Source organism: Suricata suricatta, chromosome 3 (genome assembly GCF_006229205.1).
Source record: "Suricata suricatta isolate VVHF042 chromosome 3, meerkat_22Aug2017_6uvM2_HiC, whole genome shotgun sequence".
Classification (NCBI taxonomy): Eukaryota; Metazoa; Chordata; class Mammalia; order Carnivora; family Herpestidae; genus Suricata; species Suricata suricatta.
This window is the reverse complement of record NC_043702.1, coordinates 170,465,922-170,480,668: the sequence shown is the minus strand read 5'-3', so window position 1 is coordinate 170,480,668 and position 14,747 is coordinate 170,465,922. Positions and strand designations below refer to the sequence as shown.

Below are 14,747 nucleotides of genomic sequence, written 5' to 3'. Positions count from 1 at the left end.
GGCCGACTTCAGCTCAGGTCATGATCTCACGGTTCGTGGGTCAAGCCCCGCATCGGGCTCTGTGCTGACAGCTCAGAGCCTGCAGCCTGCCTCAGATTCTGTGTCTCCCTCTCGCTCTCTGCCCCTCCCCCACTCATGCTCTGTGTCTCTCTGTCTCAAAAATAAATAAAAAAACATTAAAAATTTTTTTAAATAAATAAATAAATAAAAATAAAAATCCTTGTTTAAAAAAAAAATCCCAATAGCACAGGTTTGGAGATTTCCGGGTAGGTGAACACATCCACACCAGGAGGACTACGCTCCCCATCTCCATGGAGACAGAAGGTCCTGCACTCAGGAGCCCCTCCCCAAGACTTTGCCTTATGTGTCTCTTCGTCTGGCTGTTCATCTGCATCTCTGTCATATCCCTTAATAAACTGGTAGACATAAGGGTTTCCCTGCTCCAGCAAAGTAATTGAACCAGAAGAGGCGTGGTCCTTGGAACCTTCGGTCTATAACCAGTTGTTCAGAAGCACAGGTCACAGGCTTGTGACTGACACGTCGTCCTGCGGACGCAGCCCTCAGCCTGTGGGGTCTGACGCCATCTCTGGGCAGACAGCAGCAGAATTCGGTTGAATTCTAGCACTCCACCAAGCTGGCATCACAGAGAGTTGGTTGGGAAAACTCCCACACAGGTGGTGACCAGGAGCGTCAGAAGCAGAGCGTTCTGTGTGAGCAGTAACGGAGACACGCAGGAAAGGAAGACCAGAGGGGAAACTGGGTGGTGCTCCAATACTATTCTTTTTGTAAACGTGAGGGGAATGAACTGGGAGCGGAAAGCCCGCAGAAATGGGGCAGTTGAAGGTCAGCGATGCCACCAGGGCACAGGCGGGTCTTGGGCAGGCTCCTGGATGAAGTGGTGATGCCCAGAGTGCACGGGAAAACACTGGCCAAGGAAAGGCAGAGGCGGATGGGGTTGCTCGTGGGAGTCAACGAGGTGGCTGACATTGGGGAACCCCTCGCTGGCGTCTCTGACCTTGAGGGATGGTTGGCGGATTGCTGGAATCCCTCACGGGCCTCTGCTTTCTTGCAGAAGGAGGGTGTGCGTTCATGAATGAAGCCTGTGTCGGTGGAGCAGGCCCTTGATGAGATGGAGAAGGTCTGGGATCACCTTTCTGGGGAGTAGGAGGAGCTGGGGCCGGAAACAAGGATTCCCAGGACACGGAGGACTCCGCTCCGACTGGAATCAGTCGTTGCTCTTTGGTGTTGAATTACCTTCTGCAGCCCTCACCAGCCTGGTGTGCAGGGGAGGCAGAGGGTCGGGGGAGGCCGGGGCTGGAAGGGGACGCCGGTAGGTGTTTGCGAGGAAGGTGCACTGGAAAAGTGAGCAGGCAAGGTACTGTGTACTGGGTGCTGTGACTCAGTCCCCGACCCGGGGGGCTCAGACGCCAAACGGAGACACAAGAAATACCAGTATGAAAATCGAACTTTCACACAAGTTCACCCCAGCCGAGTGACAGATGGAGGAGGCTCTGAGGGCTGGCTGGCTCAGGGCGGAGAAGCCGCAGCAGATTCCGGTGGTCAGGGGAGGCCCTGAGGCCACCACCTCTGCTGCTGCTCCCGCTTAGCAGCTCTGGGGCCCCTCTTCCGGTGGTTAAGAGCGAACGGAGTCAAACAGTAACCTTGCAAAGGGAGGGCAGGGGACGGGTGATCGACTCCACGCCAACTTGGGACGTGGGCAGCGGCACTGAGGGCTGCCAAGGAGACAACCCGACCGCCGGGGAGTCCGCTCAGCCTGGAGTCCAGGCGCAGAGCTGCCCCCTCCAATGCCACGCAGGGTCCGCAGTCAGCTCCCTCCGCCCCGGACCTGCGGGTGGAGGAGGGGTGTGGCCTGAGAGCCTGGGAGGGGGGCGGGGAGAGCCTCGGAGCAGCATACTTCCACCAGCCAACAAAAGGATGTTGAGGTTTTCTCAGCTCGGGGTTGTGCCACCAGGCTCGGGGTGAAGGCGACGAAAGGGGCAGCCTCTGGGGACTTAGTGAACAGAGTCCGGTGAGATCCCGAAAGTGCTGGGGCCGCTCCGGCCAAAGCAAAATCATAAAGTAGATGAAACAGCTTCCGGGGCCCACAGCCCGCGTTCCCTCCTCTCTTCGCCTCCACTTAGCCCCAAAGCCCCACCCTTGGGGGCTTCACGGTCTCACTGACTCCTCCGCTCAAATAAGGCAACCCCCTAACCTCTGTCGACCTTACTTGGCCCATGCCCCCCACCAACTCCTCATAACAGCTAACTGGATCAGCTCATTCCTGCTACCTCTCTCCAAGGTAACAGGTGCATTTGCTTTTCATTTCTCGTCCAAACCCTGTTTTTTCCCTGCTTCTGTTCCGCCGTCCCTCTGTTCATACTACCTTTCTACCTCGTCCCTAACTCCTGAGCAATTCTTCATCCTTCAAGGCCACTCCCAGGCTCCCCACCGCCCACCAGAAGCCGTCTCCATTTTCTCAGCTCCCACTGTGTTCTAAATGGATGTCGACTGTCAGTGACGCTGAGCGTTTTGTCTTCCCGTATCATTGCTGCTGCACGTGCCTGTTTTCCCCCATCTGATTCTTTTTTTTTTTGAGAGACAGAGAGAGACAGTGTGAGCAGGGGAGGGTCAGAGAGAGAGGGAGACACAAATCTGAAGCAGGCTCCAGGCTCTGAGATAGCTAGCTGTCAGCACAGAGCCCGACGCGGGGCTCGAACCCACAAACTGTGAGATCATAACCTAAGCCAAAGCCGGACACTTAACTGACTGAGCCACCCAGGCGCCCCATCTGAAAGATTCTTTTTTTTTTTTTTTTGATGTTGATTTATTTTTGAGAGAGTGTGAGTCGGGGTGGGTCAGACTGAGAAGACCCAGAATCCGAAGCAGGCTCCAGGCTCTGAGGTGTCAGCACAGAGCCTGAAACAGGGCTCAAACTCATGAGCTGTGAGATCATGACCTGAGTCGAAGTTGGACACTAAACCAACTGAGCCACGCAGGCGCCCCCATCTGAAAGATTCTTGAGGATACAATCAACATGTTTCATCCATGTTTCACCCACAAACTCCCGCGGAGTTCTTGAAACATAGTAAAGGCTTAATGAAGTTGTTCATTTAATTAATTAAATTCAAGAATGCATCTCAGCTAAAGGCTGGAAATGGCTCTACTGTAGGAATTTCCACAGAGAGGTGGTTCCCTGGGCTGCGGCCCTCGCCCTCCAGGCTCCACACCCTTGAGCCGTCACTTCCCATTTGTAGGGCTTCAAAACAAAAGCCAGCAGCCTTGAAGCATCATGGGACTCTCATGTACCGCTTGGTTCGACCCCTTTGGCCAACAGTTAGCCAGCATCTGCTACAAGGCCACACCTACATCTAGAGATATACCCAACAGTCGCACATAAACAAAAAGCATGTTCAGTAGGCTCGCAGCAGCATCTCTAATAGGGGAAGGATCCCGAAAACCACCAAAAGATTCAGCAATAGCAGAATGGACAAATAAGCTCCTGTATGGTCAGACACTGAAATACGGTAGAGTCATATCACACCAGCCACAAGTAATAACACAGATAAATCTCATCTGATGTTGAGCAAAAGAAGCCAATACCATGTGATTTTACTTATATAAACACCCAACTAACCTATGATGTCAGAAGTCAGAACAGTGGTTGTATTTGGATTTTTGTTTTTTGGGTGTTGGTTTTGGTGTTTGTTGTTTTTAGTTTATTTATTTTGAGAGAGATAGAGCATGAGCAAGGGAGGGGCAAAGAAAGAGAGAGACAGAGGATCTGAAGTGGACTCTATGATGACAGTAGGAACCCAATGCGGGGCTCAAACTCACCAACCGTGAGATCATGACCTGAGCCTTAGTCGGACGCTCAACCGACGGAGCCACGCAGGCGCCCCTAAATGTTGTGTTTGTGAAAGAGAGGAAAGCTAACAAGTGGAGAGAATGTGTGGTAGAAACGCAAGCGTGTTCATTTAACAAGAACACACTGACACGTCCATGTCTAATTTTGCACGCTGTTCTGTCCATGTGTCACACTTTAATAAAAGTGTCTGTTTACGAAGACAATGGCCCAGCTGTCCCTGGAGTGACGTCTGCGGAACCACGTCCCTCCAGGATGGCACTGCAGCCCTGAGTTCTCTGAGCCCCAGCCTACCCCTCTGCCTGATGACTTCACCGTCCACTTTGCTTCATGGGAGGTGCAATGAGGAAGAGAGGAGTAAAAATAACTGCCGCCTGTTGAGAACCCGCCTGGGTCCCAGCCGGAGCAGCCCAGGATCTGAGACTCCTCCCCAAGCAGTGAAAATTCAACGCAGTCTGAACGGGCAGCCAGCAGCCAAGCCTGAGAGTCTAGAGTCCACGAAAGGCTGTCCTGCCCTCTTGTTCTGTCCACAGCCCCCGGGCATTCACAGTCTCTCGTGTGTCCTGTGGGGTTCCCTCAGAACCCCAAAACTGAATTTAGTGCCCAGACCCACTCCTGTGTGCAGAAATTTGAATGACTCTGCTCCCCAACTCATCTGACCCCAAAATCATCCCAAAGGATTCATTTATTCACTCCGTTAACATTTTGAGCACCTACTGCCGGGCCCTGTGTAGTGCACTGGTCATGGCTGTGATTTTATATTGCGTCCTGTGGTGAATGTCCGCTCCGTGAGCAAGGTGCCCACACAACGATTCACCATCGATTCCTCAGTATCTAAGCCCAGGGCCTGGTCCAGAGGGACTCAAGCACTTCAGGGCAGAAGTGAGAATCAGGAGTGTGAAAACAATGAAATGTTTTACAATAAAATGTAATAACAGGATTGAATGTCTGGAACATGTGTTCTTGTATGTTAAAAATGTTGCATTCTTTGGGGAGCCCCAATGGGTTAGTCAGTTGAGCATCCGACTCTTGATTTCAAATCAGGTCATGATCTCACGGTTCGTGGGGTCAAGCCCTGCGTGAGGCTCTGCTCTGACAGCGTGGAGCCTGCTTGGGACTCTCTCCCTCTCTCTCTCGGCCTCTCTCTCTCTCTCTCTCAAAAATAAATAAATAAACTTAAAAAATGTTGCATTCTCCCAAAGACCCTCAGAAAAGGGACCCTCATTAAAACATCATCTCATCCAGAATTTTCCAATTCACTTTCGACTCAATAAATCAGCCGGCAAATTAGTCTCACATCTTGAGTCTGATCACAAAACCAAGTGAAACATAGCACCAGCCTCCAAAGAACTGAGGGGTCATTCTGGGGGGCTCAGTGTAAGAACGCTTTCTAAGCATGTTGTAGACCATCCCCTCCCTAATGCCCTCACGTCCGTGGAGCAGACACCACTGTTGACTTCACTTTATGGATGAAAAACTGAGAAACAAGAGGTTAGTCAACGTCCTCTGGACCAGCTTTTCCCAGCGACACTCTCCAGTAGACAGACTCTCACTTGATCCTATGGATTCTTTAAAATATTTCCCCTTTGATTCATTCAGTAAGGATTTATTGGGACTCTAATTGAGCCAGATGCTGTGCTAGAGGCTGAAGATACAGCAGTGAACAAAACGCACGAAGCCCCCACCTCGAGGATCTCACGTTCCAGTGGGGTAAAGAGGAGCCTGGGAGATGGAAAATAAACAAAGAAGCAAACAGTACAGGCCAGGCAGGCAGCATGGAGGCGGCACCCCAGCTGGAGAACACGGAGTGCAAAGCCACGGGGTGTATCCTGCTCCAGGAGCAGCGGGTCGGGGAGGCTGAATGCGGGGCTACGGGAGAGAGGAAGAGGAGGAGGACAGGGGGCCAGGTCACGTAGGCCGCTGTGACATGTGTGGTCTTTACTCTGCATGCAGAAGCCACTGGAAAAGCTTTGCAAAGCTGGAGAGTGATAGACGCCTCTTTCGTATATAGTACGCATATTAAATTCTTCAGCGAGCCAAGGTTTTGTTGTTGTTTTTTAAAGAGTCTCACCGCCATCATGTGTCCTGATGGGATGCTCTAGAACAGAGCATCACTGGTGCGGTACTGCTGCCCAAATGCACAGCCTGGAGCACACGAGGGAGCCTCAGCCAGACCTGCTTCGGGAGCCTTCCACCAGACAGCCAACCGCGGCTCCAAAAATGTCAAAGTCATGAGAGCAGAAAAAGGCTGGGGAAGAGTGGTAGATTAAAAGCCATAACAGGGGCACATGGGTGGCTCAGGCGGTTAAGCGTCCAACTGTTGATTTCGGCTCAGGTTGTGATCCTGGGTTGTGGGATTGAGCCCCTTATCAGGGCTCACGCTCAGCGTGGAGCCTGCTGGGAGTCTCTCTCTCCCTTCTCCCTCTGCCCCTTGCTCTCGGTCTCTCTCTCAAAAAAAAAAAAAAAAAAAGGAGCACCTGCCTGGATCAATCAGTAGAACATATGACTCCTAATCTCGGGGTTGTGAGTTCAAGCCCCACGTTGGGTGTGGAAGCTTACTTAAAATTTCTCTGGGGGCACCTGGGGGGCTCAGTCAGTGAAGCGTCCAACTTTGGCTCAGGTCATGATCTCGCAGTTCATGAATTTGGGCCCCGCGTCGGGCTCTGTGCTGACAGCTAGCTCAGAGCCTGGAGCCTGCTTCGGATTCTGCGTCTCCCTCTCTCTCTGCCCCTCCCCCACTCATGTTTTGTCCCTCTCTATCTCAAAAGTGAATAAATGTTAAAAAAAAAATTTAAGAATTAAAAAAATTAAAAAAAAAAACAAAATACATGACAAAAAAATACATAACTGAATGTAATATATGATCCTGACAGGACTCCGCACCGGGGAAGAGGGACCGCCATTAGGCACATTATTGGGATAATCGGTAATATGTAAACATGGACTGTGTACTTGATGGCATCAATGTTCAATTTACTAAGTGTAATAATTGTGCTAATATATAATGTGATGTGATATAAGAACACCCCTGTTCTTAGAAGAGGCACGCCACAAAACTTAGGTGTAACAGGGCATGATGTCTACAACTCACTCTCCAATGGTTCAGCAAAAATTATTATTATACATTTGTACGCACACATATATACATAGAAAGAGAGAAAGAAAGAAAGAAAGAAAGAAAGAAAGAAAGAAAGAAAGAAAGAAAGAAAGAAAGAAAGAAAGAAAGAAAGAAAGAGAAAGCAAGCAAGCAGATGTGAGAAAACCTTAACAACTGATGGGTCTTGGTGAAGGAAATACAAGAATCCTTTGCACTCTGCTTGTAACTTCTCTGGAACTCTGAAATTATTCTTTTAGACTTTTTATTTTAAGAGTTTAAGAAGTCAAGCAAAGAAACAGAAGAGCAGCTGCAGTCAGCTCCCCGCAGGCCAGCCCCACAGAAACAGGGCACAGGAAGGAGAGAGAGCTTCCTGGAGGCCCAAGCCGTCTGCCCAGTTCCCAGAGCCCATCTTCCCCTGTGCCCAGAGCCCGGCTCCTGCTTTCCGCAGCGGGTGGGCTCAGCCCTTTCTGCCGTGACGCGGGCTCACCCCATCTCAGGCCGCCTCCACTTCTGGCAGTCCCATCCCCAAAGCCAGGCAACAAATCCCGTCGGTCGGGATAGGAGTCCCATCCGAACTCCGCTTTCCCAGCCGCGTCTGAGGCTCCTGAGCCGGGGTCCAACCCACCTGCTGAGGGCCTAGGTCTCAGGGTCCCACGAGTGCGTACACGGAAACCCCGGCTCCAAGACTCCCTTCTGCATCCTGTCGCCAGCACCCCCTGCCCTGCTCTGCCTGTATCTGTTACAGATTTGTATACATAGGCATTTGTATTTACTTTTTAAATTTTTTTAATGTTTATTTATTTTTGAGAGACTGGGAGACAGAGCGTTAAGCAGGGGAGGGGCAGAGAGAGGGGGAGATACAAAATCTGAAGCAGGCTCTAGGCTCCAAGCTGACAGCCCAGAGCCCGAAGTGGGGCTCGAACCCACAGACCGTGAGATCATGACTTGAGCTGAAGTTGAACGCTTAACTGATGGAACCACCCAGACGCCCCAGGCATTTGTACTTATATTTGCAGCCCCCTCCCCAGTCCTCTGGAGCCCAGACTGCATCTGGAGGGACACAGGAGAGCCGGGATGGGTCTGGACCGGGCTTCTAACAGGCCCTGCACAGACACAACCCAGTGCCCCAAGCTGTCCCCTCTGCACCCAGAGGGGGCCTCCTCTTGCCCTCAGCCATGCTGCCCCAGAAGAGCCGCTGGTCTAGAATGCAGCCTCCCATGGCGAGCACCCTGGACTCCATGGTCAAAGAAGGGGGGAGGGGAGCGGCCCTCAGCTCTGGGGCTTCTGGATATTGTCTCCTTCTTTACCCGCCTCCCCGACCCCCTGCCGCAAGCCAACATTTCCCTAATAATTCTCAGGTCCCTAGGGGCACCTGGGGTGCTCAGTCAGTTAAGCGTCCAAGTTCAGCTCAGTCATCTTGGTTGGTGGGTTTGAGCCCCTCATGGGACTCTGTGCTGACAGCTCAGACCCTGGAGCCTGTTTGGATTCTGTGTCTCCCTCTCTCTCTGCCCCTCCCCCACCCACACTCTGTTTCTCTCTGTCTCTCACTCTCTCAAAAGTAAACATTAAAAAAATTTTAGCAAATAAATAAAAAATAATAATTCTCAGGTCCCTACAGCCTCTGGACTGCTGGAGGGACCAGACCATTCAGGCGAAGCGGCGGCTGGCCACTCCCTTCCCCTCTGTGCTGTTTCCCGGGGAACAGGGAGCAATCTGTCAGTCTCCGCTTTCCAGAACCACCCAACTTCCTTAGAGAAAACCAAGCCCAGGGGCCACTTCTCTCTGCTAGTGATCGTGCCAAGTTAGAGCAGATTTCCTTTGTCCTTCTCGCAGCCAGACAGAGGCCACTTTCTCCGCACTACACAGAAAAGTAAATGGAAGCCCGTGGAAAAGAATCTCCTTGCCCAGGGATGCCTGGATTGCTGAAGGCATAGCCAGAAAGATGCGTGTCTCAGGGACCCACCTCCTACACCACGGCCAGCCTGTTCCTGCTGACCCAGCCCCTCTGGAGCCATCAGGAGCCGCTCAGAGTAACACTTCTCGGTGACCGTCCCTGTAAGTGACACAATCCAAAGGCTCTGGGTTCTACTCCTTTCCGGGCCACGGTCCCAAGTCCAGCCCCTCCCCCACCCACACCAGGCTGGCCTCCTTACCTTGGCCCTGATGCCCCTTGAGGAACAGAAGCGTGAGGAGGAGAGCCGGGCCCAACATCCCCAGAGGACAGACGGGTCACCTCCTCTCCCAGTAGACGCGCTGTAGGGCACGGGCTCAGCCCCAGCCAGCCAGCAGCAGAGTGACTGACGCGAGAGCAGAACTGCCTCGCTGTTTGTCCGGCCACAATTTCCTCAACTCAAGGCTGTTCTCAGCGGCTGAGCGCTAACAAGGCCACTGAGAAAGTCCCAGTACCTGGACCTGGTCCGACAGTTCATGCAAGCTGAGTTTTCAAAGTTGGCCTCAAGTGGGCGGGTGCTGAGAGTTCACAGTGACTCACAAACCAGCTTCCAAATCCTGTCCATGGCTCTGCCCCGGCGGGGCTTCCTTGTTCAGAGAGCAGACACCCGAGACACACGCTAGTTCTCTCCATCCCCCTGGCAGGGTGCAGAAGGCTGCGCGCGGACCCAAGAGCCATTGTCCCACACTGCCCCGGTCCAGCAGGCGCTGTGACGGTGGGAGGGCTGGGGCCGTGTGAGCCCAGAGATGGAGCCCTGACTTAAGGGGGTGAAATGCTGCAGGAGAGGAGCACAGGCCCCCAGGAAGGTCGGAGACCTGGGGATGCGCTGCAGGCTGAGAGCCGGGTCTAAGCGCATGCAGACTACAATGTCTTTATCTAGACTTGCTTTTGCTGCTTTCCTAGCCGTGCTTCTATAGCCCTTTTTTTCCTCTTTTTCTACTTTCCCACAGTATTCTCTCTGCCTTCTCTTGCCTTCTCTCACCCAGACAGGACACAAACTTACCTTTGCTGCCCCCCACCCCGCACCCACACTTCAATCCCACCCTCCAGGAAGGCCGGGCACCTTTGATCCTTCTGATGCCCCCACGGAGGGGCACAAGCGTGCCATCCCACCTTCCCCAGAAAGCATTTGCTTTGAGGTCTTCCCCCCAGGGCTCCCTGCCTTTTACTTTCTTCTGATTTCCCCTTAGCAGCAAGTTCTTTCCGTTCCCTTTAGGCCCGCCCTTTTCTTTTTCCATCCTTGATCCGTTTCCAGTCACCCCAACTGCAGCTGGGCTAGAGGGAGGCAGACGAGAGCCTCAGCTACCACGGAAGGAAGGAGAGGGGTCTGGACAGAGCGCAGAACTGGAGTCAAAGACACAGACTCGAGTGTCCCTTCAGCAACTTAACAGCCTGTGTGATCCTGGCCCAGTTACCTCCTGAGCCTGCAGGGTCCCTTCTTGGCCCGGGGTCCTCACAGGGTAGTTTCAGGATCAAAGCAAAAACTGTAGCTGAGAATATGCACGAAAACAACTCGGGACATAGGTAAGGTTCCATGTTTTTTAACACGGAGAGAGAGCATGAATACGAGTCGGGGAGGGACAGAGGGAGAGAGAGAATCCCAAGCAAGCTCCACGCCCAGGGCAGAGCCCAACATGAGTCTTGATTCCACAACCCTGAGATCATGATCAACCCTGAGTTGAAATCAAGTGTTGGACGCTTAACCAATTGAGCCACCCAAGGGCCCCCCTTCCCCTTTTTTTTCATTTTATTTTTCTTACTGTCGCCCTGCGTGGCTTATTCCAGCTGGTGCAATGGCTATCAGCTGTGTTCTTCTGTGTCTCCTCCCCAGGGGCAGCCTCCACCCTTAGATGAGGCCAGAGCTGAGCTGGCAATGCCCCTGGCCTCGAGAGGTGCTGCCCACGACTGATGCAATAAGTAAGGGCAAATTTCCTACCACGAAAGATAGAGGACAAAGGCCGGCTGTTCAAAGCAACTAACAAACAACGTCTGCGAACCAGCTTCACTGATCCCGACCCAACACCAGCTCCATCCCGTCTCCATCGGCTGAGCTGGGGGCCCACCGGCCCCTGGAAACTGAACTGGGACCAGACATACCACTTGTGTCTTGTGGTCTTGTCAGCTAGAATGCAACGGGAAGTTACTCAAATCAGAGAGCTGAAAGCTATCAGCAGAAGGGAGGAGGGGAAGGGGCCAAAGCAGGGAAGGAATGGGTTGTTTTGCAGAACCAACAGTTCCGGCCAAAGAGATGCCCAAAGAGATGGCGAGTCTCGCCCGGTCAGCCCCTTCTGCAAGCCGGTGTGAGCTGGACTGGAGCTGAGGACCTCTGCAGAAGCCCCCTGAGTTGTCCTGAAATTACCATTAACTCATCGTCACACTAGGATCTCCTCCGGGCAGGGGTTTCTGCCACTCGTTGAACACACGTTGTAGGCACCAGCGTGGCACCGCGCTGGGCACGTGCAACTGAACTGAAGCGCCTTTGTAAGCTCCCCGTCCACGTCTCCAAACACACGGAGTGAAAGCTTCCTGCACTCACCCCGCGGGGGGCAGCACTTTGAGGGCTCTCTCCGTCTCCTTACTTGCAGCAAGCGATGACCAGCTCTTTGCTTTCAAACCTCCTTGGGTTGTATTCAATGTCATGCACCTCAAGCGGCGGTCTCTTGAGTTTGGTTACAGTCTTAACCAAACTCTGCCACATCTGCGAGCTGCCTCGCCTGACCCTGAGGGCTTCATCTCGAAGGCTGTGCTCTCCCTCGCTACTGTTTCCAGAGCCTGGCTGGCGTCTGGTGCTTAGTCATCGGTTACGGAGTGTTGAGGGCTGAAGGAATGAATGACCCCCCGAAAGAAAGCATTTCCATGCGTCCTGAGATAATGCTGGTGAGCTAACCCATTGCAGCGCTGCCTTCATGAGGTTTATGATTTGCCCTCCAGGGTCCCTGTACAGTGGGCCCTTCTTGCAGTTCAGCCACATCAGCGTGAAGAACCAAGACCCTACAAAGTCCGCATGAACTCAAGGACCCCCATCGCCCCGCTTCCCATGCCTATTCTCCAGGTCCCTGTAAGCCTGGGACATTGGGAAGTTGGTGACCTTCTGGGAGGTTCACATTCATGAACCCTCACCCTGTCATCCTTCCTTTCCTCGAAGCATACTGGCATCAAGTCTCATTGAGTCAAGGTCATTCTTGTATCTGAGTCCAACTGCAAAGTTCACAAGTCACCAAGACCATCCACTTGTAAGATTAATTATGTTTGGTGTCCCTACGGCCCCGTTTGGTTCTGATAGTTCATGAGAGGTCACTTCAACAGCTATTAACCTGTAAGATACTTATGCCGTTGGACCTAGCAATACCCCCTCTTTGAATTTATACAACAGAAATACTCCAATGCACCAAAAACATTTTCACTAATGCCCATAGATAAGTAAGTTTCTTTCTTACAACACTGGTAAGTAAACTGAAAATAGTTAAAATGTTAATCAGTAGGGAATTTTAAAAATGGTGTATTCGTTCTATACTCTAGTATATTAAGAAGGCTTTAGGGACACCTGGGTGGCTCAGTCGGTTAAGCATCTGACTTCGGCTCAGGTCATGATCTCACAGCTTATGAGTTCGAGCCCCACATTGGGATCTATGCTGACAGCTCAGAGTCTGGATCCTATTTTGGATTCTGTGTCTCCCTCTCTCTCTGCTCCTCCTCTGCTCGTGTCTCTCGCTCGCACTCTCTCTCAAAAATAAAATAAACACTTAAAAACTTAAAAAAAAAAAGGCTTTAAAAAGAGTAAGACAGGGGCGCCTGGGTGGCTCAGTCAGTTAAGCATCTGACTTCAGCTCAGGTCATGATCTCATGGTTTGTGAGTTCGAGCCCTGCATCGGGCTCTGTGCTGGCAGCTCAGAGCCTGGAGCCTGCTTCAGATTCTGTGTCTCCCTCTCTCTCTGCCCCTCCCCTACTCACACTCTGTCTCTGTCTCTCTCAGAAATAAATAAACATTAAAAAAAGAGTAAGACAGGACCAGCTGGGTGGCTCCGTCAGCTGATTCTTGATTTCGTCTCAGATCATGATCCCAGGGCAGTGGGACGGAGCCCAGCATCAGGCTCTGTACTGAGCAGAGAGCCTGCTTTAGATTCTCTTTCTTCCTCCCTCTGCCTCTCTCCCCTGCTGGCACTCGCGATCTATCTCTTTCTATAATTAAAAAAATTAATTTTAAAAAAGAGTGAGACCAAAGTATATATATATATATATACATATATATATATATATATGTATATATATATATTCACATTAAAAGAGCTCTAAGACATTCACAAAACAATCTGCATAATGTAATTCTATTTAGATGAACAGAATGGAGCGCGTATAGTTCTCTTCTGTGAATGGTTGTAAATGCAGAGTAATATTCCTTGGGGACAATATTCGTGACAGTAACCTTTAGATAAAGAAACAGAATTTTAAGAAGGGGCGAGTGAGAGGGTGACTTACTTTTTATTCTTACATATACACTTCTGTTTGGAACTTTTTACAATGGCTATGTTACGTGTGTGATGACTGAAAATATCAGTTCTCCAAGTTCCCAGGTTTTCAACTATGTAACGTAAGATCAGTGCATTAGCTAGGGCTTTTCAGGGACACAGAGACACTCGGAGACATGTACACATGGATAGAGAGACAGAGATAAAGACAGAAGTAGAGATTTATTATGAAGAAGTGTCTCATGCCAGAGCCACTGTCCTGGTTTAAAGGCCATCAAGCAGGAGAATTCCCTCTTACCCAAGGGAGGGTAAGCATTTTCCATTCAAGCCTTCAGCTGATTGGATCGGGACCACCCACATGGGGAGACCAATCTGCTTTATTCAGTCTACCATTTTTTCAATGTTTACTTATGTATTTGAGAGAGACAGCGCATGAGCAGGGGAGGGACAAGAGAGAGAATCCCAAGCAGACTCCATGCTGTCACTGCAGAGCCTGACTCAGGGCTCAATCCCACAAACTGTGAGATCATAACCTGAGCCAAGATCAAGGGTCAGGCACTTAACTGACTCAGCCACCCAGGTGCCCCCTCAGTCTATCAGTTTAAATGCTAATCTCATCCAAAATTCCTTCATAGAAACATCCAGAATAATGTTTGGCCAAATTTCTAAGCACCCTGTGGTCCAGTCACACTGACACATAAAATTAACCATCACAATCGATGACCAATTACTGTGATTCATCTGTCTATTGGTTGATTTTAAGAAAGCAAAACTTGCGGTGCCTGAGTGGCTCAGTCGGTTAAGTGTCCGACTTCAGCTCAGGTCACGATCTCACAGTTTGTGGGTTCGAGCCCCGCGTCGGGCTCTGTGCTGACAGCTCAGAGCCTGGAGCTGCTTCGGGTTCTGTGTCTCCCTCTCTCTCTGCCCCTCCCCCACTCGTGCTCTGTTTCTCTCTGTCTCAATAATAAATAAAAACATAAAAAAATTTAAGAAAGCAAAGCTTTATAACCCAGATATGTTGTGCAAGTGAATTACTGCAACTGTGTTTAGAAACAATAACCCATTCTTATTTTTACTAACAATTTTTTATTTTAAAATTCCATTGAACTTTTTTTCTTAACTTTATTTTTGAGAGAGACACACACAGAGTGCGAGCAAGGAAGGGGCAGAGAGAAGGAGACACAGAATCCGAAGCAGGCTCCAGGCTCTGCGCTGTCAGCACAGAGTCCAACATGGGGCTCGAAGTCACGAGCCACGAGATCATGACCTGAGCTGAAGTCAGACGTTTAACTGACTGAGCCCCCCCGGCGCCCCAAAATTCCATTAAACTGTAAAATATCCCTACCTATTGACACAGTCTTATCCAGTGTT

At 51.0% G+C, this 14,747-nt stretch overlaps 1 protein-coding gene across 4 annotated transcripts in view; it reads right to left on the bottom strand.

The window, feature by feature from the left end:
• The window catches only part of CD244 (CD244 molecule), a 29,528-nt gene extending 19,839 nt beyond the window's left edge, over positions 1-9,689 (bottom strand). Inside the window, exons 1-2 of one of the 4 annotated variants that reach the window (XM_029935787.1) lie at positions 9,113-9,689; positions 8,923-9,012 (exon numbers count right to left, since the gene is read on the bottom strand). In XM_029935787.1, coding sequence (XP_029791647.1) covers positions 8,923-9,012; positions 9,113-9,170 — 148 coding nt within the window. In that variant the 5' untranslated portion in view covers positions 9,171-9,689. The remainder of the gene's footprint in view (positions 1-8,922; positions 9,013-9,112) is intronic. The other 3 variants (XM_029935786.1, XM_029935790.1, XM_029935788.1) reach the window with 3 other exon arrangements.
• Between the last annotated feature and the right edge of the window lie 5,058 nt (positions 9,690-14,747).